This window comes from Phyllostomus hastatus, unplaced genomic scaffold (genome assembly GCF_019186645.2).
Source record: "Phyllostomus hastatus isolate PE091 unplaced genomic scaffold, TTU_PhHast_1.1 phas_contig_159, whole genome shotgun sequence".
Classification (NCBI taxonomy): Eukaryota; Metazoa; Chordata; class Mammalia; order Chiroptera; family Phyllostomidae; genus Phyllostomus; species Phyllostomus hastatus.
Genome location: NW_025333640.1, coordinates 3,927,635 through 3,942,520, shown reverse-complemented (window position 1 = coordinate 3,942,520; position 14,886 = coordinate 3,927,635). Strand labels below are relative to the sequence as shown.

The 14,886-nt window shown below is 54.2% G+C and overlaps 1 protein-coding gene across 2 annotated transcripts in view; it reads right to left on the bottom strand.

Moving 5' to 3' along the window:
- Nucleotides 1–3,369: 3,369 nt before the first annotated feature.
- AP3D1 (adaptor related protein complex 3 subunit delta 1) overlaps nt 3,370–14,886 on the bottom strand; it is a 41,896-nt gene continuing 30,379 nt past the window's right edge. For both annotated transcript variants that reach the window (XM_045831029.1, XM_045831028.1), the window contains exons 19-32: nt 14,363–14,438; nt 13,914–14,110; nt 13,447–13,520; nt 13,016–13,190; nt 12,422–12,487; nt 11,682–11,810; nt 10,572–10,712; nt 10,179–10,226; nt 9,572–9,761; nt 9,258–9,346; nt 8,820–8,905; nt 7,979–8,100; nt 7,790–7,869; nt 3,370–4,619 (exon numbers count right to left, since the gene is read on the bottom strand). In XM_045831029.1, coding sequence (XP_045686985.1) covers nt 4,524–4,619; nt 7,790–7,869; nt 7,979–8,100; nt 8,820–8,905; nt 9,258–9,346; nt 9,572–9,761; nt 10,179–10,226; nt 10,572–10,712; nt 11,682–11,810; nt 12,422–12,487; nt 13,016–13,190; nt 13,447–13,520; nt 13,914–14,110; nt 14,363–14,438 — 1,569 coding nt within the window. In that variant the 3' untranslated portion in view covers nt 3,370–4,523. The remainder of the gene's footprint in view (nt 4,620–7,789; nt 7,870–7,978; nt 8,101–8,819; nt 8,906–9,257; nt 9,347–9,571; nt 9,762–10,178; nt 10,227–10,571; nt 10,713–11,681; nt 11,811–12,421; nt 12,488–13,015; nt 13,191–13,446; nt 13,521–13,913; nt 14,111–14,362; nt 14,439–14,886) is intronic.

Here is a 14,886-nt window from a genome sequence, read left to right as displayed (position 1 = left end):
ACGCCGCGTGTGGGCGACATCCCCGTGTCGAGCTCACTGCTCACAGACTGGAGCCAGAACACGATGAAGGACACCTGGCCATCCCATCGAAGATCTGCGAGAGCAGGGGCCCCGCCTGGGCGTGTCCCTGGTCCAGCCAGAAGACCCCGGCCCAGGCTGCTTACTCGCTTCTTCTTCCTGCCCCCAGCCCGGGAGAAGCTGGCCAAGTGGCAGACGCCGTACCAGAAGATGGACCAGCTGTACCAGGGAAAGATTTATTTCCCGGTTAAGGGGGCGGCCCACCCACCCCAGGACACCCCAGTCTGCCCATCTCTCGAACTTGCCTTCCTCCTGACTCCCTTTTTTAGGGAAATCATGGTATTTCCCTAACGAGCTTCGAGTAATCTTCCAATAAGAGACCATTTCCTGCAGCAATTGCGAGTAGGGCTCAGCAGTGGCGATGTGCTGAGGGCCCCGTTGTCCATGGGGTCCAGGGCTCTTCCCAAGGGGCCTATCCTCCACCTCATCCCTGCTTTTCACGACCTGGTTAGGATGGGGTGTACATGGCTAGCCCTTCTCTGAACTTGGGGCCACACCGCCTCTACACCCACGTGTCCCTGCAGGTCATCGTGCAGAGGAAGACAGTTGTGCAGGGTCTCCTCCTTTACAAGTGAGTCTTTGTAGAACTAATTGGCACAAGTAAGTACCACCACCCCAAATCCAATGTGAATTTTATCAGAAGTAGTAGGTTGAGCATCTGTAGGGACAGCCACCAGAAGGCAGGACCTGGCCCCTGTGCTCAGGGCCCCAGCCCCTTTCCCTCAAGGGTCTCTGAGCTCAGCTGGCACAAAGTGGGCAAATCATCCTGACTAAAGGGTCCCTCCCCCACGAGTCTGGTCTGACTCCTGCCCCAAGTGGGTGTCAGGCCTGTGGTCAGAACCTAGAAGGATACCCCACAATGGACGTGTCCCAGTGGAGTGCCCTGGGGGACCACAGGCACTGCCTGGGCACCAAACTTGGGGCTAACTGGGGCCCTCTTGTGTTTTTCAGACAGAACATCAGCACAAGGTGAGCCCCACTCTCCTCTCCATAGCCCTGGCCTGGCGGTGGGGTGGGGGGAAACAATAGGGTGGTGTGTGGTCCTCCAGGTCACTGGTGGCAGATGAATGTGGATGTCGGGTAGGGCAGGCACAGCCAGGCAGGGTTCTCTGCACCTGGGACATGCCAGACATCACTTGTGCAGCCACATCCATATGATCGCTTCATGAACATGTCCTCCTCACCGCTTGGATGCACAAAACCACTCCAGCCTTGTGAGTCATCTAGAGGAATCTGCATGGATGGGGAGCTGGGGGAGGGGGCCCAGGTGGCAGTACAAGCCAGGACATAGATCAAAACCCAGGAGCTTATTTACCACAGACCCACCCAGGAACTTCTGCAGCCCATTGTGGGAGTTGGGTGGGGACAAGAAAACAGGCTGGGCCTCCCAATTCATCCTTGAAGGTCTGTTTGCAACCCTGTCACATGTCCCAGCGGGGAAGAGAGGCACAGTTCCCTAGCAAATACAGTTAGAGGGAGGCCAGGGAGGGGAGAGAAGTACTGAGGCACCTGTGTCTCTCTGAAGCCAAGCTTCACCTGTCTAGAATCCCATCACCTGGCTAACCTGACCCTCAAAAATGCTCCCGCATGCCTGAGCGGCACTGATGGCTGCCGGCCTACTGAACGGCCCCAGCCACAACATGGAGCCAGGTCTCAGCTGGGCTGTCCCAGCCTGACCCTGTGGAACAGGCTCCTTGCTCTCCGAAGCCCCTGCACCCCCATCAGAGCCCAGGCAGGGCCAGGGCTGGGAGGAAGGTAAGGGATGGACTATATACAGCAGAGGCCAAGTGGGATTTCAGAACTATATGAATAATGATTAAATGTCCCTGACATTTCTCATCACAGAGCAGTCCCTGTGGGTCAGGGAGGACCGTGTGAGGCAACCGGCTGGGTCCCCAGGCAAGGCACATCTAGGTCATGGAAAAAAGGTTCAGGGGTCCCCACATCGATCTGACTGCAGGTGGTTTGGCTGAGTGTACCTGGGCAGGCCCACCCGGAAATGAGCCTGGAAGCAAGTGGATTCCTCTGGTGGCTCAGTGATACCGCGGTCTGGCCAAACAAGGCCTGCTTGACTTGTATGTCCTGGGGCTCAGCTCACCAGGTCACATAGGGCTGAACCTCAGCCCAAGGAACCCTACAGCACTGCTTCTGAAATCACTCCACGTGGGTTGATTCAGGCTGGACAGTAGCTCCCAAGAGGAGGGAGTTTTGGGAATGCTGCCCACGGCACCTCCTGTGCCTCTCTGTCCCGAGCCTGGCACTCCTTTCTCAGCCTGGCTGCTACTCCCCTGACTTCTTTCTACAGCTCCCTCTTGCTCTCACAGGGGGCTGGGCATGTGTATTTGGTGGGGGGGAGTCACAGGGGTGCTGATGGACCCCACCGGGCTGGCTTCCTATGGAGGTTCCACTGTTTATTTGCGAAGTTTAGACAAAATGGCATAAGACTCAGGTGACAGTTGGGTAAACTGACATATAGCCGATTCATGGGATGTGTTCAAAAGCGCCTTTCACAGGCGTGCACGCTGGGAGCAGGGCTAGCTGATCAACAGGATCTGATCACCCTGTCGTTTCTGCCACCTTGGACTTTGCCTTTTCCAGCCTGAGGGGCTAGCAAAGGGGTGGTGTGTTGCAGGAACCACTCCTACCCACTAACGGGGACAGCCTGCTGGCAGCGGACAGTGGTGGAAGGCAGGCCTGCCCAGGCTTTTCTCCCCACTGGGGCCCCAAGCGGGGTTTAGTGTGGGGCTGGTTTGTGCCCATGGTCTTCACTCTCCCACCCTTGGGAATTCAGGTTGGAGCTGATTGGGGCTTTCTGTCCACTGACTCAGACTGATCCGGTTTGAGTTATCCCTGTCCGTGCAGTGTCAAAAAAGGCAGTGGACATGTGAATGCACACACGGGCATTGCCTTCCTTCCAGTACCTGCTCCCGCCACTCAACCCCGTAGCAGTGCGGTCCAGGGAAGGGGTGTGATGGCCACTGTGTTGGTGTTACCCTATGGGTAACACCATGAGACACTAAGGGACCCATCACTTACTCCGTGAGTCCAGGGACCTAGATGGCATGAGGCTTGTGTCAGCTCCTGAGAGGATGCGAAATGGGCAGGTGGGGGGACAGGGCTTCCCAGCATGCTGCAGCCTCCATAAGGGTTGCCCCATAGCCCCCGCCTGACCGGACCCCAAGTAGCTCAGGGATGTCCAGAGACATTGGCCCCGTGACCATCCCACCTCGGGCTGCAGGGCAATGCCCCTGGCCAGGATGTAGCACTGCCACTGGCAGAAGACCCAACAGGTAAACGTGTTTTGCAAGTTTATTGGATCATCTTGACACAAAATCATGACAGCAGCGTGATATGTCTCTCCTTTACACGGGAATGTTGATAGCAAATTCTTATATAACACATCATACAATTTTGAGATTCTAGAATCACTGCACAGGATTCTGTAATAGATTACATGCTAAAGTGACAGTTTTCATCAAAAGGAAAGTAAAAACATCATTGAGGACCATCATTTCTGAGGAAAATCTGGGGTGGGCTGGAGTGCCCTTGCCTGCCCATGAGACACATTAAGGGACCCAGCCTCCCTGGGACGCATGTGCTTCACCACAGGGGCCATGGGGCTCAGGACTGGGACCTCCCAGCAGCTGTGGGCATGATGTAAGGACAAACCCTGTGGAACTTCAGTGACGAGAGGGGGGGACCTACAATTGTAGCACTCCATCACTCACCCCAAATGTCAACCAAGACATATTCTACTGAACAGAAAACCGTGAAAACCAACAAGGTCCAGCCTCTGCTCTGTTAGGGGTCCTGACTGAATCCCCTCCCTTGCTCTAGCACCCTACGGGAGCCTTGGTGTTCACCACCATTCTCCACCTGGCATATGATCATGGCAATGGGACACAGAATCCAATGGACAATGGCCTACACGACCCTTTTCCCACCACGTGTCCTGGGGAGACAGAACTGACTGTGGCTGTGAGGGTAAAGGGGAATGTTACTGTGGTGAGCAGTCCGCCCATTTCTCACACCCCTAGGTGCCATATGGGGACTTGGGGACTTGTGGGACTGGATGACTTCACAGAAGCAGGACACGACCCCGTGTTGTCCACCGAACACTCATCACCCGGGCCCACAGGTCCTGGCCTGGGCAGTGGTCACACTCACTCCGTGGGTAGCTCCTGCAGCTGTGTGCAGTTGGCCCTGGCTACAGGAGTCACTGATGGTGTGGGGACTGGAATGGGTTTCTCCCCAGAGCGGCGGAAGAGTCAAAGTAAAAAAGATGACAGGAGAAATCAGTGGACACATGACCTCAATGTCTAACCGGTGACGACAGTGGACTTAATTAATGCCAGGTTGGATAAGTACATGCGACAGTGGAGAAACTAGTGCTTGGTATCTGTCTCTCCTTCGTGTCCTCCCTGCAGTGGCCTCAGCGGTGATACTCAGCACTTTGCCAGCGTTGCCTTCACCTCCTCCAGCAGGTTGCCAAGCAGAGTGGCGTCGCCGCACTTGCCATCCACGGACACAGACTTCTCGCCCTGAAGGAAGAGAGACACTGCTAGGTGTGTTGAAAACTACATGGAAGTCTTGCCTCACAACTATGCGTACCGTCATTTTGATTTTTCCAAATATTGTCTGATGTGTGGTTGCTTTCAACATCAGAACAAGGTTGGGGGGGGTCCCAGGTACATGGCAAATAGAACCTGGACTGAGGCCAGCAGTGGCGGCTGGGGGCCCATGACTCAAATCAGAAGAACCCGCAAGTGGCTGGGAAGAGCTTGACAGAGCGGGGTGACCACTTTATGGCTGGGAACCCCAGGAAGCGCACCCAGAGTCTGAATGATTCTGGGAAGGAGCTCAGGGAAAGTGACCTGAAAGGCTGTTCATGAACCAAGGGTCTGCCTGGACCTGAGCACCCGGGGCCTTTGCCCTCACAGACCAGCGCACCAGCCCTGAGGACAGAGTGCTGCCCAGTCCTGGCTGCGCATGTGGGGCACGCAAGGCAGCTCCACACTGTGGAGAACGAAGGCGGTGAAAACTGAGGGACACTGGAAGCAGGAATCCTGCAGCCAGAGCCTATGTATTAACATTCTTCCCATAATTAAAACAAGACCCAGAGTCTCAGCATATTAAAAATGTCCAGGATACAGCCCCAAGTTACTCAGCACACAAGGCCAGGGCATCTCAGCTGCCTGGGAAAGACCATCAGCAGACACCCACGCTGATACAAGGCAGATGTCAGACCGATCTGACAAAGGCAGAGCAGCAGCTGTTATGAGAATCTCCCAGAAGCAATCACAACACTCTTGAAACAAAGAGAAAACAGATCATCTCAGCCAAGAAACAGAAGCTTTAAAGAAACCCCTAATGGAAACTGACAACCCAAAATAGGATAACCAAAATGAGCACACTGGATGGGCTCACCGGCAGGATGGACACAACAAAGGAAAGGGGCCAATGAACTTGACAGCAGGTTACTAGAAAGACTCCTCCAGTCTGAGCAGACGGCACAAGGGGCGGGACGGGATGGGCAGAGCCTCCGAGACTTGGGAGAACAGAAACAGAAGGTCTGAGTGCACTTCTTCGGGCTCCCAGGAGAGGATCAAGAATGCAGTGCCGAAAGAATAGTTAATAATACCTGAAACTCCCCAAACTTTGCAGAGAAATACATGCAAAGAATCACCAAATTCACCAGACTTCAAACAAACAAACCCAAAGACTCCGATGCCCAGAAACAACATAAACTGCTGGAAAGCGAAGATAAGGAAAACCTGGAGAACAGCCAGAAAAACAGCCGCACTTCCTATATGAAGAATAAATAAAGGTGCAGAGGAGTGCCGACTTCTCATCAGAAACCATGCACACCAAGTAGAAATGGCATATTTTTAAAGTACAGCCATCTCTGACTTACGATGTTTGGACTTTAAGATGATGTGTAAGCAGTTTGCATGTAGTAGAAACTGAACTCTGAATTTCCGGTCAGGACCCTTTCCTGGCTAGTGGTGTGCAGCACAGCCTCCCCTGTGATGCCGGGCTCCTTCCTGCCAGCCCGGTGGTCACGAGGGTGAACAGCACACACTCCACAGCATGCTGTATTGGTGCTAGTGTTTTCTGGATCCTGTGTTCTGCACACCTTTAAGGCAGGCTGGGTGAATTCTGATGTTTGGTGGGTTAAGTGTATCAACTGCATTTTCGATTTATGAGGGCTTTTCAGGATGTAGCCCACTGTAAATCAAGGAGCACTATACTAAGAAAGGACTATCAAAGCCAGAATTGTAAATAGAGCCAAAGTAGCCCCAAAGAATGATGAAATAAAGAATAACCTAGCCCCAGCTGGTGTGGCTTGGTGGATTGAGTACCAGCCTGAAAACCAAAGGGTCACCGGTTTGGTTCGCAGTCAGAGCACATGCCAGGTCCCCAGTGGGGGTGCATACAAGAGGCAACCACACATTGCTGTTTCACTCCCTCCTCTTTTCCTCTCTCTCTAAAAATAAATAAATAAAAATCTTAAAACAAACAAAGAGGAGGACAAACAATGAAGGACAACTGAGATTCTGTAGCTAACAGACCTGTCCTAAAAGAACTGTTAAATAAAGTTCTTCAGACAGAGAGGATGGAGCCAGAAGATGTGAACATTAGGAATGAAAGAACAGAAATGGTAAATGTGGGTGGGCACAGCAGGCGCTCTGCTCTTCAGGCCCCTGAACATCACTGAGGATTGAAAACAGTGTAACATGATGTGATGGCATCTTTGGTGTCTCCAAGTGCGACACAGACTGCTCACCCAACAGTGAGGGTCAAGGGACTGACGGGGTGGCGATGTGTCCATGTTCCACCCCAAAAATTTTTTTAAAGACTTCATTTAATTTTAGAGAGAGGGGAAAGGAGGGAGAAAAACATTGATAATGTGAAAGATAACCTCGATCAGTTGCCTTTCATATGCCCCCAACTGGGGACCTGGCCTGCAACCCAGGCATGTATCCTGACTGGGAATTGAATCGGTGACGTTTGGGTTTGCAGGCTGGTACTCAACCCACTGAGCCACACCTGCTAGGGTCCACACAAAATTTTTATGTAATTCTTTCAAAAGATTAATAAAATTGATAAACTCTAGGATAACCAAGAAAAATGAGAGAAGACACAAACAACTAACGTCAGGAATGAAGGAAGGTTATCGTTACTGACACACATCCTGAGAACAAGAGAAACACAAATGACTCTGCCCATGTCAATTCAGTAACTTCGGTGAAACAAACCAGTTCCTTGAAAACCACACACTACCAACACTCACCTGAGGGGAAATCGAGAAATTGAGAATACTATGACTATTAAAGAAAGTGAACTTATAGGTAAAAGGAAACCTCTCAAGAAGAAAACCATGAGGCCTGGATGGTTTCCCTGGTAGATTATGCAAAGCACGTAAGGAAGAAACACATGAATTACAACCTGTTCCAGGAAATGCAGGAGTGCAGGGGGACCTCCCCACTTTGTGTGATGAGGCCATGAGTGCCCTGCTGCCCAAACCAGAGAGAAAACACAAGGCCAGTGGTTCTTACAAACGCGGCCCCGCGGACCTCAGCAGAGCACTCACAGCCTGAACTCAGCCACGTGCTACACAGGAGAACCTGCGAGGGCTGTGGGGGAGGAGACAAGGTGGTGTGAGGGGCACAGAGGCAAGGGGCGCGAAGGCTGCCTTCACGTGGCTCACCTTCTTCACCAGCAGGCAGACGTGGTGGCCCTGGATGGATCGGCTGTACAAGGAGGCGCAGGAGTCCACTCGCTCCACAACTGCAACAAAGCAGGCAGGGGTGAGGCCCACGTGGCCCCAAGGGCAGCAGAGGGAAAACCACGTGTGAGCAAAGGCTGTGCTGCCAACCAGTCCCATCAAATCCCTTACCAGAAAAATGGTGGTAAAAACAGATCTTTGCCAGAAGGTTCTGGAAGGACATATTAATGCCATCAACCTTGACTGAACTCATGCTTAGGTCCCCAGACTCCAGCAACTTGGCAAAGGCGTCGCTATGGGAAAGACAAAGGACGGGAGGCTGAACACAGGCAGGCTCCCCAGCATCAAGGCAGACAAAGCCTCCAGCCCTGGGTGGGACCCATCCTGTGTGCCTGCAACTTGGGAGGTCTCCAAAGGCCATATGACATGTCACAGGCTTAATTCTGCGTCCTCCCCCACCACCCCAATTCCTATGTTGAAGCCTTGAACCCAAGGCCCTCAGAATGTGACTATATTGGGAGATGGGGGTCTTTAAAGCAGCAATCAGAATGAAATCACTAGGATGAGCCCTGATCCAACATAACTGGGTCTTAATAAAAGGAGATCAGGACTGAGGGACACACAGAAGAACGACCATGTGAGGACACAGAGGAGATAGCGTCTATACACCAAGGACAGGTGCCTCAGGAGAAACCAGCCCTGCCAACACCTTGATCTGGGATTCCAACCCCCAAAAGCTGAGAGAGAGAGAACCACTATCTGCTGTTTGAGCTCCTTGGCCTGTGTTGTTATGTGGCCTGAGCTGCCAACATGGCAGAGAAGCTGGACTTTCTGCACTACCTACAAGCTGGTCGCCCAATACTCATGTCCTTTCACACCTTAGGTCAGAGATCTTTCTGCAATGACTGCACAGAGCACCTCACACAGCAGTAAAGCAGGGTGGGCCCACTGTGGCGTCCCCATAGAACCCAGGTGGTAAGGGTAGAAAGGGAAGGCAGGCGAACTTGTGCACCTGTAGCATGGAGTCGTGATCAAGTATGAGGTACAGCTGAAGTGCAACTTGAAGTCCAGCTTCTCATGAGTGGAGCCTTCATCGTTCTGTAGGAGCAGGGTACAAGGTGAGTGGGAAGAGGGGCTAGACCTTGAGCTTGGGCATGCAGTGAGTGGGGATGTGGGACAGGCCTGTGAGTTTGGGAACAGGGTGAGGGGGGTGCAGGAACCAGACCTGAAAGCTCTGGAGTAGGGTGCGTGGGAGTGGAGCCTGGAGCTTGGAAGCAGGGTTAGGGAATGGGGCAGGGCCTTCAAGCTCAGGTGCATCCAGGTGTTCTGGGAGCAGCTCCCATCCAGGGTCTCACTTGTTCTCTGGACAACCAGCCCTGGGTTTTGGGTGTGCTCAGAGGAGTGGAGTTGGGGGGTTGCAGGCCTCTCTGCTGCCTCAGGCCCTACATACCTTAGCAATAAAAGACAGGGTCCCCTTGAGTTTCTGAGCCATGACAATGCTCTGAATGGTGAACACAAACTGAGCTTCATTGGAGATGCCTGGTGAGGGAGGGAGAGGAGAGAGAAAGAGGGAGGGAGGGAAGGAGAGGGGGTAGGCTGGCCTGAGAAGCAGTGCCAAGCAGGCCCAGGAGGGACCCAGCCAGCCCCCAAAAAGCAGGTAAGTGGGCACACCTAGGAGTGAAGGAAGGAGGTGTGACAAGAAGGAGCTCAAACCCAAGGGAACGCCCAGGCTCCGATGAGGCCTGGACGTCAGCCACCACTCACCTGGGGGCAGCTGGAAAGGCACAGGGACACCATCGTGGACAGAGGAGCCCTCTGGCCGGGCCAGTTTGGTGTTGAGTGAGTCCAGCACATTGAGCTCCATGCTCTTCAGGAAGCTGTTGCTCTGGTTCTCCAGTACAATAAACACGGTGACCTGGCTGTCTTTCTGCAGGCTGCCCTGGATATCATACGTCTACAAAGCAAGGCCGGGGTCAGCTGTCGTGGTAGGGGCCCGTAGGACCCGTTTTGAGCCAGCACAGGGACCCAAGGGAGTACAACACCCATTTTGCAAGCACAGCAAATGTGAAGAAATGAATGCCTCCCAGTGCTCCTTGAAAACCCTGTCTCCCTTTTCTCTGCAGTATTTAGCTATTATTCCTGCCCTTTCTCGAGAATCTGCTATCCGCCGACCCACCTGCCCCTGGCCTTGCTCATGGGGAGTCGGCCTACTGTCGTACATGTGGTGTGTGGGGTTCTTTCCCAGAGAGGCTGCCAATGGGGGATGCTTAGTCAGGGCCTCTCACACCCCCATGGAGCAGCCACCGCCCCCTTCCATACAAAGGGATACCAAGCCGCCCACCAGCACCCCTGCAACACGTGCGTAGCTCACCATTTTAACATAGGAATTCTCAGCCAAGAGGGAGTAGCTGGACATGGGCTGGGAACAAAGAAAAATGATTTAGCTTTGGGTCATCAGAGCCTCAGAGCGCCCGCTCACAAAGCGGCCGCATCTGTCTGATGCGGCCAAGTGCCCTGGGTTGAAATACTGTCAGAGTGTGGGGGGCTGGGCAAGGGGTCCCTCAGATAATGTAAGTTTACTCCACGGGACTTCTGACACCAGAATAGCCAGAAAGACGTCCTCCCCTTGAAACCTACGGTGAAGCCCCAGAGGCCACCAGCCCACCACTAAGGCCCCACTCCTGCCACAGCTGGCTCTTAGGCTTGGCTCAGTCTCCCCGAGTCTAGACCAAGGCCAATGGGAGGCAAGTGAAGTACCCCTCACCGGGAGAGGCTCCTCATTGAGTGCGCCATTCTCCAGGGGCTCCTCCACCCCATCGTTCACAGGAGGCTTCTTTTTGGATTTCTTCTTGTCTTTGGGTTTCTCCTCTTTCTTATGCTTCTTTTTCTTATGCTTGGCAGGTTTCTGAAACCAGAGAAGTTAGAGTCAACTCCAAACTTCTCTGGCAATGCCCTCCCCACACGTCCTGTGGCTGAATACAGAGGGACTGAGTGCACCCAGGTAAGGGCCACACATTAGGGTGGTCGGGCCCACAGGGAATGGACCAGTCCGGCTGAGGTGGGAACCTGGGAACTCAGTGCGGGACGGCTGCTGCCAACTTGGGTAAAAACACAAAGGGGGAAAGAATGATAATTCACACACGGTGATCCAGCAAATCAGAAACTCCTCAGAACACACCGGAGAGATGAAAACCTATATAATCCACACAGAAACCTGCACACACCTGTTCACAGAAGCAGGCTTCACAACAGCCAAGAAGCGGAAACAACCCAAAAGTACTTCAACAGAGGAAAGGGCGAACACAAGGGGACCCGTCCACACACTGGACTGTCACTACCCAGCCATGAAAAGGAGGGAAGCACTGACACTCACAAGTGGACGGACCTTGAACACACGGTGCTCAGTGAGACGCTAGACACAAAAGGCCACACACACAGTGTCTGGTTCCATTTACGTCCAGAACACGCGAATCAGAGACAGGAGGTGGATTCGCGGTTGTCAGGGGGTGGGGGTGGGGTTGACTGCTGATGGAGACAGTTTTTTTTTGGCAGTGGCGGGGGGTGGGGGTAGGGGTGGGGTGCATGATGAAATCTTCTAGAATTAGATGGCTGCACAACTCTGGGAATGTGCTACCAACCAGTGAACTCTAAAAGGGTGAGCCTTGTGGTATAAGCCGTAAGTCAGTAAAGCTGTCGTGAGAACCAGAGCCCCACAAGCACAGCGACAAGAGACCATCAGAAAGCTGCCAGCCCCCACCGGAGGGATCTGGGCAGCAGGGGACCATGTTCCTCCCTGGACCTGGCTCTCTCCCCACAGCCCTCAGTGTGGGTGCATGGCCCACCCCCATGAGGACGACCAGGCAGGAATCCTCACCTTCTCAGGGTCTTGCTCCTCCTCTTCCTCATCTTGTTCCTGTCTCTTGGATTCCTCATACTCTTCCTCAGGAGCGGTAATGACTGCATTCACCCTTGGCTCTTCCTCCAGGGAACCCATCGGTGGAGGCTCGGGGAGATGGGGGAACGGGGAAGGGTACAGCCAGGGCCTGGAACAGGCACCCTCCACCCCTGTGCCCTCATCTGCCCTTGTGCTGGGATACCCCACAAGTGACAAGCCCTGGGCTTCCTCCACCTGGTGTCTTACACGTCAGATGGTCTGCCAAGCACACAGGTGTGTGGCCACCAGGAAGTGCGAATAGCCGACAGACGGGAGAGGAGGCCTGGTTTGAAACCAACTGGCACTGACTAGGGTCACTGCAAAGACCCCAGAGCTGTCAGGCCTCGTCGACTTTCACAAAGTGACTGCTCAAGGCTGCTGCTCGGCTCTGTGTTGAGGGCTAGATGCCCAACCACCCCCATACTGAGACGGCCAATGCTCGGGCAAGACAAGGGAGTGGGAGCCGGCACAATCCTGGCTCGTCTGTGTGAGGGCCCACCACCGAGGCCTCGGTAGCCAGGAGGGTCCGATGGGTGACAGAGGGGAAGGGCTGGTGTGGGAAGTACCTAGAGGGGGTGCCCCTGCATTCCTTGGGAAGGCAGCTCTGCCAAGGCCACGAAACACGCCCATCCAGCTGAGGATGTTGTGGGGTTAGCACAGCACACCCATTGGGGCCTTACCGTGGGCGGGGCTGGGGCAGCTGCAGGTGGTGGTGTGGTGGACAGCCAGAAATCTAAGTCCTCACCCTGAAACCACAGAAAGACAGGTCTGGGCCAAGGCAGCAGGGCGGGCCCAAGGAAATCCTGGGCGGAGCCTGCGGGGTGGCCCCCAGCAGGTGCAGGACCATATAGGTAAACACACATATGACCAAAATTGCTGGGTGTTCCACCTGTGAAGGTTGACAAGAATTCTCTTTCCTCTAAATGACAGGTGGCAAACACAAGGCCCACGGGCCGAATACAGCCCCCCCACCTTGTTTTATCCAGCCTGGCAACTTGTTTCTACCCAGAGGCAGCACCGAGCTCTCGCTTAACTGTTAAGGAGTGGTTATATTTATACAGTCCTAAAATTACATTTGGCCCTTTGAAGGCAACCAAGAGGCTGTTGTGGCCCCGGGTGAAAATGAGTTTGACACCCCTGCCCTAAATCATGACAGGCTGTGACAAGTCTCAGTGCTGCTGAACACTGGGGTGCCTGCCCTGTCTCCTGTTCTGCCACCCATCTGCACCCCAGGGAGAGGGGGGAGGACGACGAGACCTGCAGGTGAGCCTCACCTTCCGTTCTTTCTCCTTCCTTCTCTCCCGGTCTTTTTCTTTGTGCTTCTTCTCTTTCTTTTTGGGTTTCTTGCTTTTCTTTTCTGTGATAGGCATGTCCTCTTTCTCAGGGGACTTGGAGGTGTCAGCATTTCTATGTTTCTGAACAGGAAGCTTCTCGCTGTCAGCTAAGGGTCTGGAGGTGCCGGGGTGGAGGGGAGGTCACAGGAGGAGCCAGGCCTGTCCTCCCACACTTGACACCTGCCACCAAGCATACTCGTGGCCTGTGTCGAGGCCTGGAGGATGAACCCTCTGCCTCCCCTTTTGTCCACCCAGGTTGTATTAAAAAAGGCGAAGGACGAAGGGGGACAGTGAGGAACGGAAACACCGGGAAAGCCTAGGCCCGAGTCTAGCCCTGTAGGGCAGCTCCCCGGCCCCAGCCCCGCACTCACTTGTCCAAGTCGATGTCCAGGGCTCTGTAAGGGTCATTGGGGTCTTTGTCATCCTCATCACTGGGCAGAGCATTCTGAGGGAAGAAAGGGACTTGGTGTCCAGTTTGTCCAGCCTGTGAGACCCTGAGCTTGAGCCTAACAGAGCCCCCCGAACTCCCTTCTCAGAAATGAATGCCCAGGTCCACACCCATGAGTGTGCCTGATCAGCTTGAAAGGTCAGGATGTGCCCGCACTTCCAGGCCACGGGAAGGAGAGTGGAAGTGCAGGATGGGGAGGGGAAGGGATGACACACACATGCTCTCACACATTAACGTTCCTGGCCCGCAGCCTTGGTCAGAGGGCAGCAATGGCTTTCAGCCTTCCCAGGCCAGAGAGAGAGAGGCAATGACAAATCCCACTCAAGTGTGGCCATGTTACCAGCTGGGTCACAGAGATGGTAGGGAGCCGTGTAGGGCACAAAGACTGACCTCAGGCATCTCCTCAGTGATAATGTCCACCTGCTGGGCTGGGGCGATGTCCTCGTCGCTCTCTGTGTGCAGTGAGCTATGGCGCCGTGGCTTGCCCTTCTTCTCCTTCCTCTTTTTCTTCCGCCTGTCCTTCTCAAGCCTCTGCTGGTGCCGCCGTTCCTCCTCCAGCTTCACGTACTGCTCTGATGTGGGAAGCCCTGCAGGCACGGAGGCGGCACTCAGCCCTACCTGACTCTGGCCCCAGGGCCATGTGCAGGCAGCCTGGGGCTCGGGGGGAGAGCAATCCAGATCCCATCTGCACTAGAGAATGAAGGGACACATGGGCACTGTCCCTTGAGCCACTTAGACAAGGGTAAGGACTTTCTGAATGACAGTCAGGAAGTGGACTCTAGGTCTCCCCGCCACCCATCACCAGGGGGGCTCCCTGTCCCTAAACTGCAGACACTTGCCTGGCACCTTTAGGGGCACTGAGAGGTCGATCTGCACCACAGGGATGTGTTCCACACCTGGAGCATCCTGGTACCGCTAAAGAAGCAAACGGCAGAACATTACTGAGCAGGATGGACACTGGCACCTGAAGATGGGACACTCCCAGTGAAAGGCATGCTGACAACACAGGGAAGCAAAGGGCCCTCCCGGGAGACAGCCTCCAGTGGGAACAAGCGTAGGTCAGCCACAAAACGTCCATGAAGTTCCCCCACTGAAGTCTTTCTTTCCAAGTCAGAAAAGAAAAGTAGGTGAGGAACCTCAGTGAGATGGCAGATGTGTTCCTGACGGCAGGTCAAAAAGGAAGACGTCACAATGCCCAGTGGGAAAGGGTCTGTGGGTCCCTCAGGAGGCCAAGCAGAGTTACCAAGGGACCCATCATCCCAAGAAGGGAAGCACTCGAGTGCCCGCTGTATCTCCTGTGGGATGCCCAGCGCAGCCTACACTGGGGGCCCACTGGGTGAAGGCTACCACCAATGACGGCAGG